This window comes from Euprymna scolopes, chromosome 8 (assembly GCF_053919585.1).
Source record: "Euprymna scolopes isolate OS-2025 chromosome 8, ASM5391958v1, whole genome shotgun sequence".
Classification (NCBI taxonomy): domain Eukaryota; kingdom Metazoa; phylum Mollusca; class Cephalopoda; order Sepiida; family Sepiolidae; genus Euprymna; species Euprymna scolopes.
The window spans coordinates 132,402,750-132,420,191 of NC_136489.1; the positions used below are offsets into that span (position 1 = coordinate 132,402,750).

At 33.8% G+C, this 17,442-nt stretch overlaps 1 protein-coding gene across 1 annotated transcript in view; it reads right to left on the reverse strand.

Annotated features, from left to right (window-relative positions):
• The window catches only part of LOC145283772 (arsenite methyltransferase-like), a 46,563-nt gene that overhangs the window by 22,945 nt on the left and 6,176 nt on the right, over positions 1–17,442 (reverse strand). The window contains exons 2-4 of the mRNA XM_080132829.1: positions 14,794–14,969; positions 7,122–7,272; positions 1,316–1,452 (exon numbers count right to left, since the gene is read on the reverse strand). Of these exons, the coding sequence (XP_079988955.1) occupies positions 1,316–1,452; positions 7,122–7,272; positions 14,794–14,969 (464 nt within the window). The remainder of the gene's footprint in view (positions 1–1,315; positions 1,453–7,121; positions 7,273–14,793; positions 14,970–17,442) is intronic.

The window sequence follows — 17,442 nt, forward strand, 5'->3', positions numbered from 1 at the left end:
CAGATGTAAAGTAAAATATAGTCAACAAAGTCCAGGCCTGAGTCTTTTGATTGGTGGAGCAGGGTGCTAGCCTTGTTGGAACATAACATACGACCTAATGCAGCTTCCTGATCAATCCATGGTTTCATTACCTAACTCAGAATGCAGATGTCATCCTTGTTGGCTTCATTGTCTTAGAACTCCTGACAGCATTAGATTATCGATTGTGTGTTATTGTCTCTGATGTTGTCTCATAGTCGAATCCTGATTCTTTCAATTCTTTTCTACCATCTTGCATGGAGTACTGTTGCCACATTTGGGCTGGTATATCCACCACTAGTCTCTCCCTTTTGGACAGGGTCCAAAAATTAGTCTCTAATCTAATAGGTACCACACTGTCAACTAAGCTCCAACCCCTGTCCCATCACCACAATTTTGCATTTCTGTGCTTGTTTTTCAAGTATTTTAATAAAATTTACTCATTGCCCTTGTGCCCCTCAATGTACCTAGCCCAATAAACCCGTTTAGCAACAAAATCTCACTCCTTCAGTGTAGAGATCTCTAATGTCTAATATTATCTGCCCTCGGACTGCTAGAATTTGAAATTCCTTCCCGGTTTCCTGCTTCCTAACTGTATTGACATGCAGAAGTTTAAATGTAATGAAAACTGATATCTCACTCATCTTATAGTCTCTTGTAAACATTGTCCTAAATAGAAACTTCTTGCATCCAAGTAGTATTATGGCTTGTTTGAGGGTCACGGATATGACCTTAAACTATATCCAGTGGTGAGGCCCCAGCTTGTGGGCTTTGGGGAGTGTGGAGCCACTCTCTAATTGCCATTGCTCCCAGGTCCACTCTGACCAAAAATTGTTCTTCAAAATCACTGGATTTGGCATTAAATAACCTGAAAAGGGTTGATATGCCGTAAAACAAAAACAACCAAACCAAACCTTGTTTCAGATGAACAACAGAGTAAAGAAACATTCCAGCTGACATGTCTGAAATCCCCATTATTTGTAAATTCCAGCGTAAATTTAAAAGCAAACGCCATTTTCTTTTGATAACACAGAATGCAAATCTGCTCAGTTTTCATGAAGACAAGACTGGCAACAAAACGTTTTAAAAAGAATGCATAAAATTAGCAATTGAACGCCGTGAACAAATGTCATCCACACTTCGTATATTGTGTATTTTGTTGCTTTTGTTTTGTTTTTAATTGGTTTTTGAAAATGTTGTGTTTTCGTTAATTTTTCTCTGCTCAGATTTCTAGAAATTTTGTAAGCCAATCAAATCGCATACAGCAAATATCAAAACAAATATGGTGTCTACTTACACAATAACATCAAAAAAGTCATTCTGCAGTCCAGCACCGGTAAGATCTTCCAAATATCCTTTCAAAAATTTTATATTCGGAGTTTTGTAACCAAACTCCTTCATGTGATGATCAATATAACGACGGGCAAGTGAAAGCTGCAAAAAGTAAATTCATAGAAGTATTTTAACCTTAATTTAGTTGTTGACAAATCGCGTAATATTAAAAAGGATTTTAAAATAAAAACGAAAACATCACACCATATTATATCATTCTATATTGGTAAATTAATATTTAATTGAAAATTTTTCAATATTGTTATTCGTCTATTTTTTTTTCATGGAAATTGCTCCAAACAAAACATAAATCCACTTGATGTAAGGAACTTAAAAATCTACTTCACAGTCAAAAATGATAAGTGTTTGATAGATTTTGACCTAGAAAACAGCAATTCTTACCTATTTTTCAGAATCATTGCTCATGGAAATTGAAGATTAAAGAAGAAAATAAAGGAAGGATGTTGTTGAAAATAAATCCAAGATTCATTTTCAACTCTCCTGTCAGTGTAGATCAATCTCACCGTCTCAGCCATGGCTAGGTAAATATGTTAATAATTTTTACGTTAGTCTTAGTTATTATCGCTTGTAGTAAGGATTGAACCTTCTACCTTTTAGAACTGATTGTTATTCAACAATTTTATGGTTCCATATAAATTTGAGAGTTTGAAACCTAATCGTGTTGTGATATTAGCCCGTCAGTTAAATAAAGAATTGGTTCTAAATTCTGTATAAGTTCTTGAGATCGACAAATATTCCCAAGTTCGAAAATATGCACCTGAAGAAGATCTGGTGCTACATTGTCTGAAATGCGAAAACAACAACTAAAATGAGAATTTGTTTTATTTGCATTATTCAAACCTCAATTCTCACTTTGGATTTTATTCCCACAATGCTTCCACAAGCTTATACAACCTGCAGCCAAAGTTGAAGGTTCAATCCTCAGTGCAGACGATACTAAGAATCCATCCAGTCAGCATGGCCTTAGCCGAGATTGAACTCACTACACAAGTTTGTAGTGTAATTCAAATTTTGTAGGTAGCTGAATACTTGATGCTTTGCCAGGGCTATCAAGGGTATTTTTTATTGTGACGCCATCATTACATGGGGTGCCTACCATGGCTTAAGAGAGTCCCATCTACCCTCGAGAGAAGAAAAGATCGCACCAGTTTCTCAACCTGGTATTTTTACTAAGAATACAATTACAAATTAATTAAGATTTCCACCCGATCATGGCTGACAGATCGAGAGCAAGCTACCCGCATGTTTTAAATAAAGGTTTCCGTTCAAAATTCCCGACAGATTTTCACATTCAACACCAAAATTCTTGTGTTCAACAAGATACACGTGAAGAAGATCAGAGGCTATATCAGTCGAAACGTTGCATCGAAAGTGAGAACAGTAGTTCAAATAATCGAAATAATACAACTTATCAACATTCAAACATTCAGAAACAAAGATGAGAATAGCAATCCAAATAATAAAATTTATTATTCTTCATCTCAAAAATTCTGCAACATATTTAATTCATAGAAGAAATATTTATATTTTTTTTCCACTAATAAGTCTTCATTTACTAGGGCGAAGAGCCATTTGAGGATAAGGGTTAATGAGGTGATGGATTGATAACTGAATGATGCTGAATATTATGAGAGCATTGGAAATGATGACTGAAATGAACATTTATTACATATGTGGGCGATTTATGACAAGTATTTGTTGTTATTAGAGTTGAAGTAATGTGTTCTACAGATTGGAAGTTCTTGGAAAGAAATTCTGTTCATGGAAATTCGATTTGATTTTACGCATGCAGATATATAAAATTCTATATTCAGAGTTTTGTAAGAATATGATCAATGTAATGACGCGCAAGTGAAAGCTACAATAACAAATTCATAGGAGTATTTTATTGTAGTTGAAGTAACATTAAAAAGCATTTTAAATAAAAAATAAATAAAATACTACACTATAAAAATAAATTGAAACACTACACTATAACATCCTGAAAATTCTTCGCACTGGTGGCAATTAGATGAGTCCTTATTTTTTTTAGGGAACAAAAGATTGGAGCTCAGTCGAGCAATTTTATCTTTGCATCATATGATTCCCTATAAAACATTGTAAGTAAAACTGTATTGCCATCGCCTTAAAAAAGTTCAACTTCTTACTACACACAATGCTTTAATCAACATAAAGCACCCTTTTAAGAGTAACATTATCTTTAATAAAAAAATTAAATTTAAAAAAATCTCTATCGAATTTCAAATTGGTTAAAGATTGGCTATTTTTAAGATTTGTAATGTTTCAAGATATAACTACTGTATAATTTTACTTAATGCTTTTTATGAATATTGATATTGTTGCAGACTAGCTTTTATCACTAGTCAAAGTGTCTGTTGCTTGGGTACCATATTCAGACAAGCGTTTGCAAAAACACACACACAAAACTATAATAACACAAGATATATAAGAATAAATAAAATTAATAAAATAGATGTTACATTAGGAATGGCCCTGAATAGCAACATTTAAGTTTTTAATTGAACAGGCAGTGCAAGTTATGGTGACAGAACTTATAAAACAGAATCGTTCTCAGAGGCAAGTCATAAATAGATAACCTAGTAAGTTAAACACAAAGTATGAAGGCAAACAGAGTGAACAAAACATTTCTAGATTAAAAATGAGGTGACATTTTGTCGAGTTGAGAAAGAAACAAAGGTTTGAAATGAGTATGTCCATAGAAGTCATATGGTACTCATAGAAAATGAGTGACCATGAAATCTGCGCAAGGCACATCGCCCCCAATGCTGTAAGGAAACTTTGATACTCCTCTCAAGACCTCTGTTCATTATATCCATTCAATTGTTTTAGATGATACGAGGGGCGTGCAATAAGTAATACTCCTGACCCACTTCCCATAGCAGTAGAGCAACGAAACTTGGCACAGTTATTAGCCTTTCTCTACATAGGAACCACCCAGAGTTATGCATTTCTCCCATTGTTTGATGCAGCCCTGGAGATCGTTTTTGTAGACCATCCCAGGTTGGTCCTCCAACCACGACGTGACTTCAGAAATCAAGACTGCATCATCTGGGAAACACTTTCCTTTCAAAAACAGCTTCATGGCTGGGAAGAGGTGAAAGTCAGAGGGTGCAAGGTCAGGAGAGTAAGGAGGATGGGGTAGGATTTCATAACCACACGCCCGTGCTTCTGATCTGGCGACATGCGAGTTGTGGACTGGAGCGTTGTCCTGCAGGAGGAGGGTACCTTTGCTGATCTTGCCCCGCCTCTTGATTTTGATAGCTTCCCTTAATTTCCTCAAAAGTGAAGCATAATAGGCTCCTGTAATTGTGGTACCCTTTGCCAGGAAATCTGTCATCACTACTCCGTCCTGGTCCCAGAAGACTGTGAGCATGACCTTGCCAGTGGAGGGCTGCACCCTTGCCTTCTTTGGAGGTGGTGAGTCCAAGTGCTTCCACTGCATTGACTGGGCTTTGGTCTCTGGATGATAGTGATGGACCCAGGTTTCATCCTGTGGAATCAATCTTTTGAAAAACTTTGACTCATCTTCTTGGCACATCTCCAAATTCATCCTCGAGCACTCAACGCGTTCTCACTTCTGGAATGGTGTGAGCAACCTGGGAATCCATCTGGCAGACACCTTACGCATATGCAAATGGTCATGAATGATAGTTTCCACAGACCCTGTACTAATCTTGACATCTTGGGCTATTTGGCGAATAGTAATGCGGCGATCTTCCAAAATGGCAGCCTCAACTTGACGGACAGATGCCTCATCAATGGCAGAAGGGGGGTGACTAGGTCTGGCAGCTGTTTCCACAGACTTCCGGCCATGTTTGAATTCACGATGCCAGCGTTTTACAAGGTCATATGATGGGGCATTATCACCATAATTTTCTTTCATTTCATCAAAAGTCTCCTGTGGTGTGCATCCTTTTAAATACAAAAACCGGATCACTGCTCAACATTTAACAGGCTCCATTTCACACCTGACTCAGTTCAAACACCTGTAAAACAAACTACAATTAGTTCAGAGCTGTAATTTGCCACATAACCCGTGGAGATAGAAATCATTGCACATGCAAAATTTCAGCTAGATCAGACAATTGGAAGTGGGTCAGGGGCATTACATATTGCACGCCCCCTCGTAAGTTAACTAATTAATGAGCTACAAGATCTTTAGTCTCCCTCGCTTGTGTAAGTAAAGTCTCTTCAGAAATAAAACACTTAGAAACTCTCAGCAAACGTCTTCCCTCACAATCCTGTATGAAGAGGATCATGACCAAGGAAGAAGAGGAAGACGAAGCAATCACTGGATGAAAAAGCCGAGGAGGAGAAACGGCAAAGTCAAAGATGAAGAGGAAAACGATTTGACAAAGTCTAAAAGCGTAAAGCATATGCAGTGACTCATAGTCAGAACAATAGCAGAGATTTTTACCTGTTTTAGCGGTGATGGAATTCAATCGGAGACATTTAGGCAAAAGAAAATCGAAGAAATAAAGGAAGAAGGACTTTTAGGACAACTTTTCTAGCATATTTGACAACTGTAGTTAAATTAGTCAAGTCTCAATTGTTAGATTTACCACATTGCTGCCAAAATTCCTTAGTCCAAAAACTCAACTCTCTGCTATTACTCTCTCAACTTCAAAAGCACTTCCGCTGATCGAACTCATTTCTTCAAAATCCAACTCCAAAATGAACACCCTCTCTGAAAAATCAGGCCTATTTTACCTCCAACCAGAAACATCTTATCTGCATATCAAGTGTTAGATCTGACACACTGCTGCCAAAATTCCTTAGTCCAAAAACTCAACGCTTTGCTATTACTGTCAACTTCAAAAGCACTTCTGTTGATCGAACTTACTTCTTCAAAATCCAACTCCAAAATGAACACCCTCTCTGAAAAAAAAAAAAAAAACAGGCCTCTTTTATCTCCAACGAGTAGCATCTCATTTGCATATCAAGTGGTAACATTGCAGGCATATAAAGAGATAAGGTGGACATTTTTTTTTTCTTTATTCATTTTTAGTCCGCCCAGATTTGTACAAGTTGCACAAGGCAAGTTTGTAACAACTTTTTAAACATTTCAGACCATAACAACGGAAACACAAGCGACAGAAATTGACTAAAATGTGGAGACGTTAAAAGTTTTTTGTTTGTTTTTTTATATAAAAGGACATCATTTTTGTAATGCTTAGAAACCAAATGATTACTAGAGAATAAAAAAAATAAAAAGCTTAAAATAAAATAAAAATATAATAAAATAAAGTAAAATAAATAATAAAAATAAATAAAGATAAGAATTTATCGCTAAGCAACGCGGAGATATCGTTCTGGCGCATTCCCCCTTCAGATCTTGGTAACCAAAAAGAAAGAAACTACAGGGGTTGACACTAACCAGATCTCCCACTTAAAAACCTGACCTTGGTGTAAGGGTGACATGAAAAGAAATATGAACATATTTACAGTAGATACGAGCATATATAAATTGTACATACTAGCACGCAGGTACATGTATTTGGTGACTTTAATGTCCACCACAGTAATTGGCTTGGTTTCTCTACTTACAGACGTAGCTTGTAGCATAACACATAAAAAAAAAGATAATCATAGGAAATGGATATACAACAGCAACATCTAATCGGGTATTTTTCGTCATTTTTCAAAACAAAAAAAATTGCAATCTACAAAAGAAAGAAACCTAAAATATACTGAGCCTGATGGGATGGAAAGATGCAAGAAACCATTACCTGATTGTCTGTCATGTCAACTCCAATAACTTGCCCAGTCTCTCCAACAAGCTTAGAGATAGCATAGCAATCTCGTCCACTTCCACTGCCCAAATCCAGCACTTTTTGGCCATTCAATTTAGTTGGGATGGTCAAGCCACATCCAAAATACCTATGGAAATAAATGTAATAATGTATAGGAAAGTAATATCCACCAATGATAAAGTAGCCATAAATGAGCTTTAAAGTTGCTACTAGAACTTTTGTGAATATATAGATCGGTTTTTGTTTGGTTTTGTTGTTTTATGGTATATCAACCCTTTTTGGAGTTATTTAATGCAAATTAGTAGCAATAAAATTCATGCTCAGATTTTTTTTTTTTTTTTTTTTTTTACAAAGCGGTCACTACTTATCAAGGCCAGGGGGGGCACTCGAGGATAAGGGTTATTGTGTGTACACTAGTCAATGGGATAATTTCTTAGTAATCGTTAGTAGTAGAAATTTGATAAATTGGATTATTTAATGAGACAGTACATCAAGAATTTGTTTATGTTGGACTTGAAGACAACCAAATTGTAGTCAGCTGGAAAACAAACTAACGGAAGAAAGTTCGACAGGCGTGCAGTTCTGAGAAAGAAGCTTTGTTCATGGAATCTATGTTTGGGTTTAGGCACAGATAAAGAGTGGGAAAATTATTGACCATGGTTTCAGCTAGACGGATGTTTTTCGTGAAAGATTGGCGAGGGGGGACCATACACTGGAGCTCAGACGAGCACTTGTCATGGGAATAACGATAAAGCAGAGACAGGCTCACAACGTCACTTCTGTGGGAAAGAGGTTGCAGGAAAGAGAAGAGGGCATCCCCCACTAATCTACAAAGTCTATTTTGAACTCTGTCAAGGCAGCATAAGCTGCTTCTAGCAGCTCCTGCCCAGATATGGCAACAACACTCCATCATTGGACGTACTTGGCTCTTATATAGATAGATAATTGCATTAGGAGTGAGATATCTACTAAAGCGGAAGTAGGATCCCACGATTTTTCCAGCGACTTTGCTAACAGATTTGATGTATATGTTCCATTTCAGATCAGGAGTAAAGGTCAAGCCCAGAAGCTTGTCGAAACATGGAGCCTCCCCAAATTTTGTTGTTAATTTGCATGAATGGCATGTGATTATGCATGTGTACATGCTAACAGATTTTAAAAAAGACGGAATAAATGAGAACAAGGAAAACTGATTTAGGCAAAGAGAGAGAGAGAGAGAGTATTGGTTTTAATAATTTTATCAGTGTTGTTACAGTGTTGTATGAGAAAGAGCCTCGCCTTAAGTTTGGGTCATCATTCCGATCTTATTGTCCTACATATAACTTAGTATTTTTCTCCAGAGTATTTACTCTGTGCAATTAGTTATACTGTCTTTTGTTTGGTTAAAATATCTCATAGATCAGTCCTCAAACTCATTTATTGCAATTACTCATGGTATTTACCTGACGTTATTTGGACAATGACATGTTGCTTGGAGCGTTTAGTAGGGAAATTTTTTAAACAAATATATATACACATATATAAATATATATAGAAAGAGGTCTGTGTTTACTATAACCTTTTTACACAACTATTACAAGTAATGCATGAATATAATTACACGTAATAGTTAACTAAAGATGCTCATCCCATAAGAAAACCGAAAAACTAATAGGGAATTAACTAAAATGCAAATTAGCTAGATCTTTTGCAGATGACTGCAATTCCACCACTCATATATGACAAAGTGGTACTTTCTTTTTAAATAAATACAAAAAAAAAAAAAGGTTTTTAATATGAAACCTAATACACAAAAAAAATTATAGTAGCATAGATATATAATTTAAACTGAGCTGTTTTGATTATTGTTTAAATTTTCAACCTTTCTTCTTTGGCTCAACCTGTTACACTTGCAATTCAAGACACAAGGTGCATTATCCATTGTTCATATTGTCTTTTTTTTTTTTTAGGAATGAATTATGCTAATGTGTCATGTGTTAACTTAAAGAATTGTCCATAAATATATCTTAAATAGTGTGTGTTCGACTGGAGTTCAACTAGGAAAACGTGCATTTAATCTGATCTCTCTTGCAGTTGAAGAAAAGAGATAAAAATCCTATTTTTTCCCCTCTTTTATTCCATGTATGTACCTGCCTAATCATTTGACCTTAAAATCAGTTCATTGTTGCCCACCTCATACTTTTATGTTTGTATCCGCACATTTTTTTATTTCTCATTTGCACCTGCCTCAGTGTGGCACAAGGTTGTTGATCCCACATCATCTTTTCACTGTATGCAACATATTACATCTTTCTTTGCTGCTCCAAATAAAGGGAAGATTCTTCATCGTTCAAATCTAAAGGACTCTTAACGAGATTGCACTACAAGCAATAATCAAAAGGAAAAGTAAATTCACGCATAACACGAGTGCAAACAAAAGAAACAAGCAGGATTATAAAATGACTTGTGGAGCCCTGTGGAAGTTCCACAGCGCTTTTGACATTATTCTGAATGATTTGCTGTTAATAATAAATATTCCTGTTAAAATAAATCAGTTATTAAGAAATTACGTTATTCTTCCATGAAAATAATTGTCATTGGCAGCAAAATATTCTTTAAATAAAAAAAAAAAAAAAATGTGCCTTGTCATTATTCATTTATTATATGAACTGAAACAAATGCATTGAGGACACTGCAAAGGCTGCTGCAAAGAAGGTGGGGTCCTTTACCATGCTAGAACATTACTCATGTTACATAATCGTTATGTGAAAGAAACAGAGGAAAGGAAGAAACTTGTTTTTTTCGGTTTTAAACAAAAGCTGTTATATCTGGTATTTCCAACGACGCATTTTTCTAAATGATTACGCAAATCATTTCTTCTTCTCCAGCCGTGTGCGACTTTTCGTCCCCGATCTAACGCCAACCACGCGTGTCGAACATGTGCTTCTCTCGTTATGAACATCACTTCTCCAAACACGTCTTGAACATGTGCTTCCCTGAACACCCGTCTCAAACACCTCTATTTTTGAACACATCTCGAATACATTTGCTTCCCCGAACACATCTCAAACATGTGGTTCTCTAAACACAACTTCTGTCCAAGGGTGTCCTTTGACTCTGTTGTAACGTCACACCACGCAGACAGCTTGGTCATTTACATATTTTTAACATGGAGGTCACCACTTACGAAGGCCTAGAAGCCACTCAGGGATAAGGGTTATTGCATGTACAGTAATCAATAGGATAGTATTGGAGTAATAGTTAGTATTGGAGATTTGATAAAGTGTCTCACTTAAGGGAGAGGTTCATCAGGAATTTGTTTATATTGGACTTGAAGACATCCAAGTTGTAGTCAGGTGGCAAACAAACAAACGGAAGAGAATTTCACATGCGTGCACTTACGTTAGTTGCTACTACAAGCGTCAGCGGCTCTATTACACTCACACTTGATAGTATCTTGTATCTGTATAAAGCCACGATTTGCTCATGCGTACGTGTACACACACACACACACACACAAAAAAAAAAAAAAAAAGAGTCGTCATCAACTAAACAACCTCTGTCATATCGCTGCAATATTTCATCCCTGTAACTCTTTTACAAGTATTTTAATGGAATGTCTTGTAATCAACTCACTGCACCTGTACTCCCACCTCTTCACTCTAAAAGTCCTGAAATGTCGGAAAACCTATTCTAATAGTTTATTCCCTCAGACTGCTAGGTTTTGGAATTTTCTCCCTGTTTCCCTAACTGTGCTAGAATGCGTAAGTTTAAATGGAATGTAAACTAACATCTCATTCATCTCCTTATATAGTAGCCCTTTCGTTCAAGTAGCAAGATGCCTTGTTTGGGATAAAGTTTTTAAAATAAAGGATATTTAAAATTATAGGAATTTAATTCTTTTTTATACAATAAATATACTGTCTTACGTAAAAAATATTTGTCAGCTAAATAGTCTTCGAATCAATACAATAAAATTCGACTTTTCGAAATGTATGTATTTTAAATTGTATTGTTTTAGTCAAGGAAGTGATATAATTTGATTTAAGAATAAATCATAAATTGTGTAACGTTGCGATAGCTTAACATAGTAACATCACATTAATTACTAAACATCATTTTTGCTTTTCAGATGATCTCCATTTTTTTAAATGTGTGTGAAAGGTGATAACGTATGTACAAACATGAAATGCCCTGACATATGCTAACAAAGAAAACATGCACGCATACTTAAAATGTTACATGTGACAGATGTTTGCAAAGTACAATATTTTTTTATCATTTGGATTTTAAATAGGATAGGTACCCTAAAATCAGATACAAAACATCCCTGGTTTTATAAACAGACCATGTGACATTATATTCTAAATGTATATTTTGCACTTTAAATAATTATTTGCATAAAAATATAAACAAAAGTCACATTTATAGCTTAATAAAATTTTCTTACAGTCTTACTTTAAAATTAACTAAAATAAAATATCCATCAGGTGCCCTTGAAAACCAAATTACAATGCAATATTACGAAAATAAACAAATATTTTACTTGTTTAAAATTTATAATTTAAATATATTTTGGAGTCAAACTCCATCCTCAGTATTTTGTGCATCTTTTGTTTGTTTCTTTTTTCTTGCCATGTTGTAAAGTTCTGACATTTCAAAATACAACCGCTGAGAGACAACGCACGGATCTTTACTAACTGACTTTTCTTTCTCCAACTTGACAACATGGCAAGAAAGAAGAAAAAAAAGCAAAAGATGCACAAAACATGAGGATGGAGTTTGACTCTGAAATATATTTAAATTATAAATTTTAAACAAATATTTGTTTATTTTCGTAATATTGCATTGTGATTTGGCTTTCAAGCACACCTGATGCATATTTTATTTTATTCAAATTAAATCAACGACTCTATAACAAAACTAACACCTATGACGTTAGTTTTTATTAAATTAGAAGTTTTTTTGTTTTTTTTAAGAAAGAAATAAAGACATGTTTATTAAAATAAAGAGATAATAATGTGCAGGAAGATATTCGTTCTCCAATATAATTAAAGTAGGTTCTGTGAAAAGGTTTATCTGAGTGCAAAGATGAATTAATAGACAGTATTTAAGTTTTACATAAAAAATATGCTGTGCTAGAAAAGGAATTAAATTAGCTAACAGCCAATCTTTATAAAGTACACCACACAAATTCACTGGACAGTGTACTCGCTCCAACTGTGCAAGTGGGAAAAATGAAATTGCATGGATGCGGTAAAAAGTAATCAGACAATTTGTATTTTCTACAAAGCTTCTGATTGGCTGAAAGAGATGGGGGTTCCATTAGTAGACCGGTCTCTTTACATCAAAGGGAAGTCGTACATAAAACAGGAAAATTAAAGGTTTTATTTGAAAGTTGTTTTCCTTTAAAAAAAAAAAAAAAAAAAAAAAAAGTCAAGCACGTGATATGTCTATTTTATTTCCAACCATGTAAATATCCTTTTTAATTTTCTTAAAATAAACGAAAATTCTAACGAAAGATAATATATTCTGTTTTTAAAATGCATTGTTTGTAGTAAAAAAAAAAATTAGGATATTTTGTAATTATATTAAAAGTCAAATAAATTATTTCCTTTCTTTCTTATTACAACCATTATTTACACTCCCCCTTCTTATTCATAAAATTAGATTTGCATATATGCTTATTTATGTCTTTTGCAATATTATCAGTTATCATAAAGATTAAGCTTCTCCTTAGCTATCGACAATTAAATTTGTATCTGATATTATTAAAGCACGCTAGCTACAAGTATGTTCACTTTTATTATATTGCTGACTTTTTGTATTATTTGGATTATTCAGATTACTGTTCTCATCTTCGATGTTATAACTCAAAATATTTTAACCATTGCAATCTCTGGTACCTCTTCTCAGACATTATATAAATTGACATTTCTGAATTTTTTTAGATGAGGATTAGTTATTCGTATTATTTGGATTCATCAGACTACTGTTCTCATCTTCACTATGATTTTCACAACATTTCAGTCGATGTAACTTCCGACCTTCTTCAGGTATATCTTGCCGAACTCAGGAATGTTTCTGTTGAACTCCGGAATTTCAGACAGAATTCCGAACGGAACCCTTTATTTACTTCACGGGGGTAGCATGCTCTTGTTTCATCAGCCATGACTGAATAGAGGTCCTAAGTAATTCGCAGTTATATTTTTCGTCGCCCAGGTCCCACTAAGGATTGAATCTTCAACCTTCAGGAGCAGATCACTTTTTACAATTGATTTTTCCAAGTACTCTAACCACCGTGCCATGGGCGAGTTCGGCGGAAACATTTCCGAGTTCGAGGAGAGACACCTGAAGAAGGTCGGAGGTTACAACGACCGAAACGTTGTGAAAATCACACCCAAGATGAGAACAGTAGTCCGAGGAATCCAAATGATACGATTATACAAATTATTCAAATAATGATTTAAAAAATTACAAAACGTAAAACATATGTTTTTGAATTTTTAAGATGAGGAGTCATTAATTCGTATTATTTCGATTCTTCGGACTACTTGAGTGTGATTTTCACTAAAATAAAATCCAAGATGAGAAAATGAAGAATACAAATACAAATAACGGCACTTATGCATGAGAGTTACATGAGGTGAATGTTTGTATTTTAGTTTCAAGAACCGGCGACAGATGTCGCTTGTCAGGGGTCGATAACTCTTCCTTTTCTAAAAGGAAGTGCAAACCAAAATTATATTTTTATATATTTCTTTTTATATATTTTTATACAATCTTTCTGTACAAAAAAAAAAAATTATTCTTAAACCTCTATAAATGTTTCATGTTTTTTTTAATTATATTTTGCTACATTTTTATACAACCTTACTGAAAAAAAAAATCTAAAAATCTTTAAATGTTTCGTGTTTTTACGATATTTATTATTTTATTTTCAGTTATGAATCACTCATTGAAAAAAAATTATATTAATACATTAAAATTATATTTTGATACATTTTTTTATGCAATAAATGTTTCGATTTCCATATATTTTTGTGTTATTTATTTTGTTATTATATATTTCTGCATTATCGTAAACACTTGTTTATATTTGAGGTTCACATAATGGTCGCTTGATGGCAGTTCTTTTTCGAAGAAGAGTTGTTAGTTGGTTGTTTTTGTTTTACGGCATATCAACCCTTCTCAGGTTATTTAATGCTGAATCCAGTGATTTTGAAGAACAATTTTTTAATAGAATATTTTTTTTGTTGTTTTTTTTTTCCAAGTCGGTTTCTATTTAACCCATAGTTGGGGCCCTAACAGGTACTACCACTCCGGGTCAGAGTGGACCTGGGAGCAGTGACAATTAAAGAGTGGTTTCACACTTCCCAAAGCCCGCAAGCTTGGGCATCACCATCGGATATAGTTTAAGGTCATGTCCAGGACCAATACTAAGAGGAATTGATAACTCGCCTCTAATGCTTAATATGTCATTGTCATACAGAAGTGCCCAAATAACAGATGACTTTTGTTTAATTTTTTTATTCAAATAAATATTCTAAGCACATTCAAAACATTGCATTGAACCGGAAATAAATATTTCAACCTTTTTTAATATCTTATACTGGGATGCTTATTTTATCCATGATACCGAGGGTATTTTATAATCATTTCACCTCACCTTGAACTGACTTCTGGGTGGACTGAGGACAATGCTTCTTTGATTGAATTTGTGCATGATGTTCCAGCTTTTGTACTGCAGCTGACAATTTTTACATCTTCTGACTTTTTCAGTTGTTTGCCATAATAGTCTTCGACATCACTGTACACTCGGTCGGCATTCTCTCGTTTTACATTCTGGAAACAAAACAAGTAAATAACATGATAGCGTTAAGCAAGGAAATTGGTCAGCTTTATTTTTACTAGATATGATGCAATGAGCCATTTAACTTCGAAAATGGATTACTGTTGATGTGTCTCTCAGGACACCCTTTCCTACCTCAGCAGACTACAAAACCGACTAGTGGAGAACGTCCTCTTCTCTTCCCTACAGCCTCTTTCTCACGGAAGAGAGGTTTCTAGTCTTTCTCTACTACCATTATTTTCATGGCAAGTGCTCGATTGAGCTCCAATCTATAATTCTCCCCTGTAAAAAATGCACAAGAAAACTCGTTTATCTACAACCGCTATAATTTTCCTTTCTAAAACTAACATGAATTTCCATGAACAAAGTTACTTTCTAAGAACTTCTCGTCTGTGAAACCCAATATTACAGGGTTGCTTCCTAGCTGATTACAAGATGGTCGCTTTTATGTTCAATGTTAACAAATTCTTGATGAGCCGCCTTTTTAACTAATCACATTTTGCTGAGTTCCATCAATTGTCTCCAATCTTCCCAAGGTGTTGCTTCAACATCCATATCAAAAACTCATTAACCCTTATCCTCGAGTGATTTTTGGGTCTTGATAAGCAATGATTCATAAACCAACTATTAAAAAGTAGAGTAATTAAGAAGTATTGTAGCTACTAGCATAGCACTGTCCTTCTTGTGATCTAATTTCTGCTAAAGGTCACTATGTAAATTTAGCTTCAATATTTTTTGGCAGAAATTACAACACTCTTTTGCGTCCCAGATATTGATATAATAGATAGAATTTCAATAAATAATTGATTTAAATATTATCAAAAGGTTATATTGTTTCGGGAGTTTGTTTGCTTATATATACCAATAGAAACGTGATTGGCCGATACAAAAAAATAGACTAAGGGAGCAGTTTTTATTCGAGTTTGGATCTGACGTAAGATCACAGGATTTTTTTAAAACTTGATGTGCTCCATAAATTTAAATTGCATAGTGTTTATCAAATTAAAATAATTTCTTGAATTTAGTTAATTACAAAGCAATACACAAGTTAGTTAACCTTACAACATAGATTTATGCATAAGCAATGTATAAAAAGAACAGTGCTTCGTTGGTGTAACTTGAAATTGTTATTAAATGCCTTAAAAATTTGGTACAAAACTGTTCTCTCAGAAACCATTAGTGGGTGTGTAAAAAAAAAAAAAAAAAAGAAAAAAAAAAAAAAGAATGAAAAGAAAAAAAAATGGCTGCTTTTTTTATTTTAATTGCTGGCAATTTGTCACCTCATATACAAGTCAGATGCTTTCGGTTTAAATATCAAAATCAAGTCAGTCGCTGAAAATTCAGACTTTTGATATTTAAACCGAAACAGCAAATCTTGACAGTACTGTGTCAGAAACCCCGGAAATTGTTAGTTGGAAGTGCGGCATAGTTAACACTTGATATTTAACCACAGAAATAGGTAGTTTTTTCTCATAATCTCGCAGTTAGCGTGAGAAATGGGCAAAATTTACGTATGTATATACATAAACATATATAAATATGCATACAGACACACACATATATATGAATATGCATATATGTGTGTGTGTATATATATATATATATATACATACACACACACACACACACAGGAATATGCATATATATATATATATATATATATATAGTCTAAAGAACCTTTGAGTAAATAAAAAAAAAATATATACACACATATATAGGAATATGCATATATATATATATATATATATATATATATATATATATATTCATCAATTAAAAAAATATATCTACATTTAATATATAATATATATATATTAGTGTTGGGGGTTTAATTGGAACCAGATCAAGAATCAGAAAAATTGGAACTTTTTGGGATATTGGAATCGAAAAACCGATTCTTTTTTTTTTTCTTCTTAACAATATAAAAGAAACACATGTGTATTTATTTATTTATTTTATTAGAAGATTATTTATTTATAACAATAAGATTAAGAGACACAGGAACAGAAATTCCACTTCCAGATTTAACATTGATTTTCTGAATCTTAATTCTTCTATTGGTAAATTGTGGCAAATAAAGCAAATACTCAAGTGTCTTTGTAATTTTATCATTTTCATTTTACCTCTTCAGTTCACAGTTAATATATTTAAACCGTTCCTGATAAGTTTTTATTTATATTTTTCTGGTGCTGGCTTGGTCTCATCGTTGTCTGAAGTGGTCATTGCTGAAATAATTACTGTTTTATGGTATTTTTTAGTTTTCTTTTCGCATTAGTGAAAAACAAATAAAATCTCATAACGAGTTTATCAAAACCTCCGATAAAATTTGTAAAGAATATCGTTTTAAAATTCATCAATTAAAAAAAAATATATATATATATCTACATTTAAAATTACCCTCATTACCTTTATGAAAGAAAACAGACAATTATTGTATAATTTAGAGTAGGGCGAGTTGCCATATAG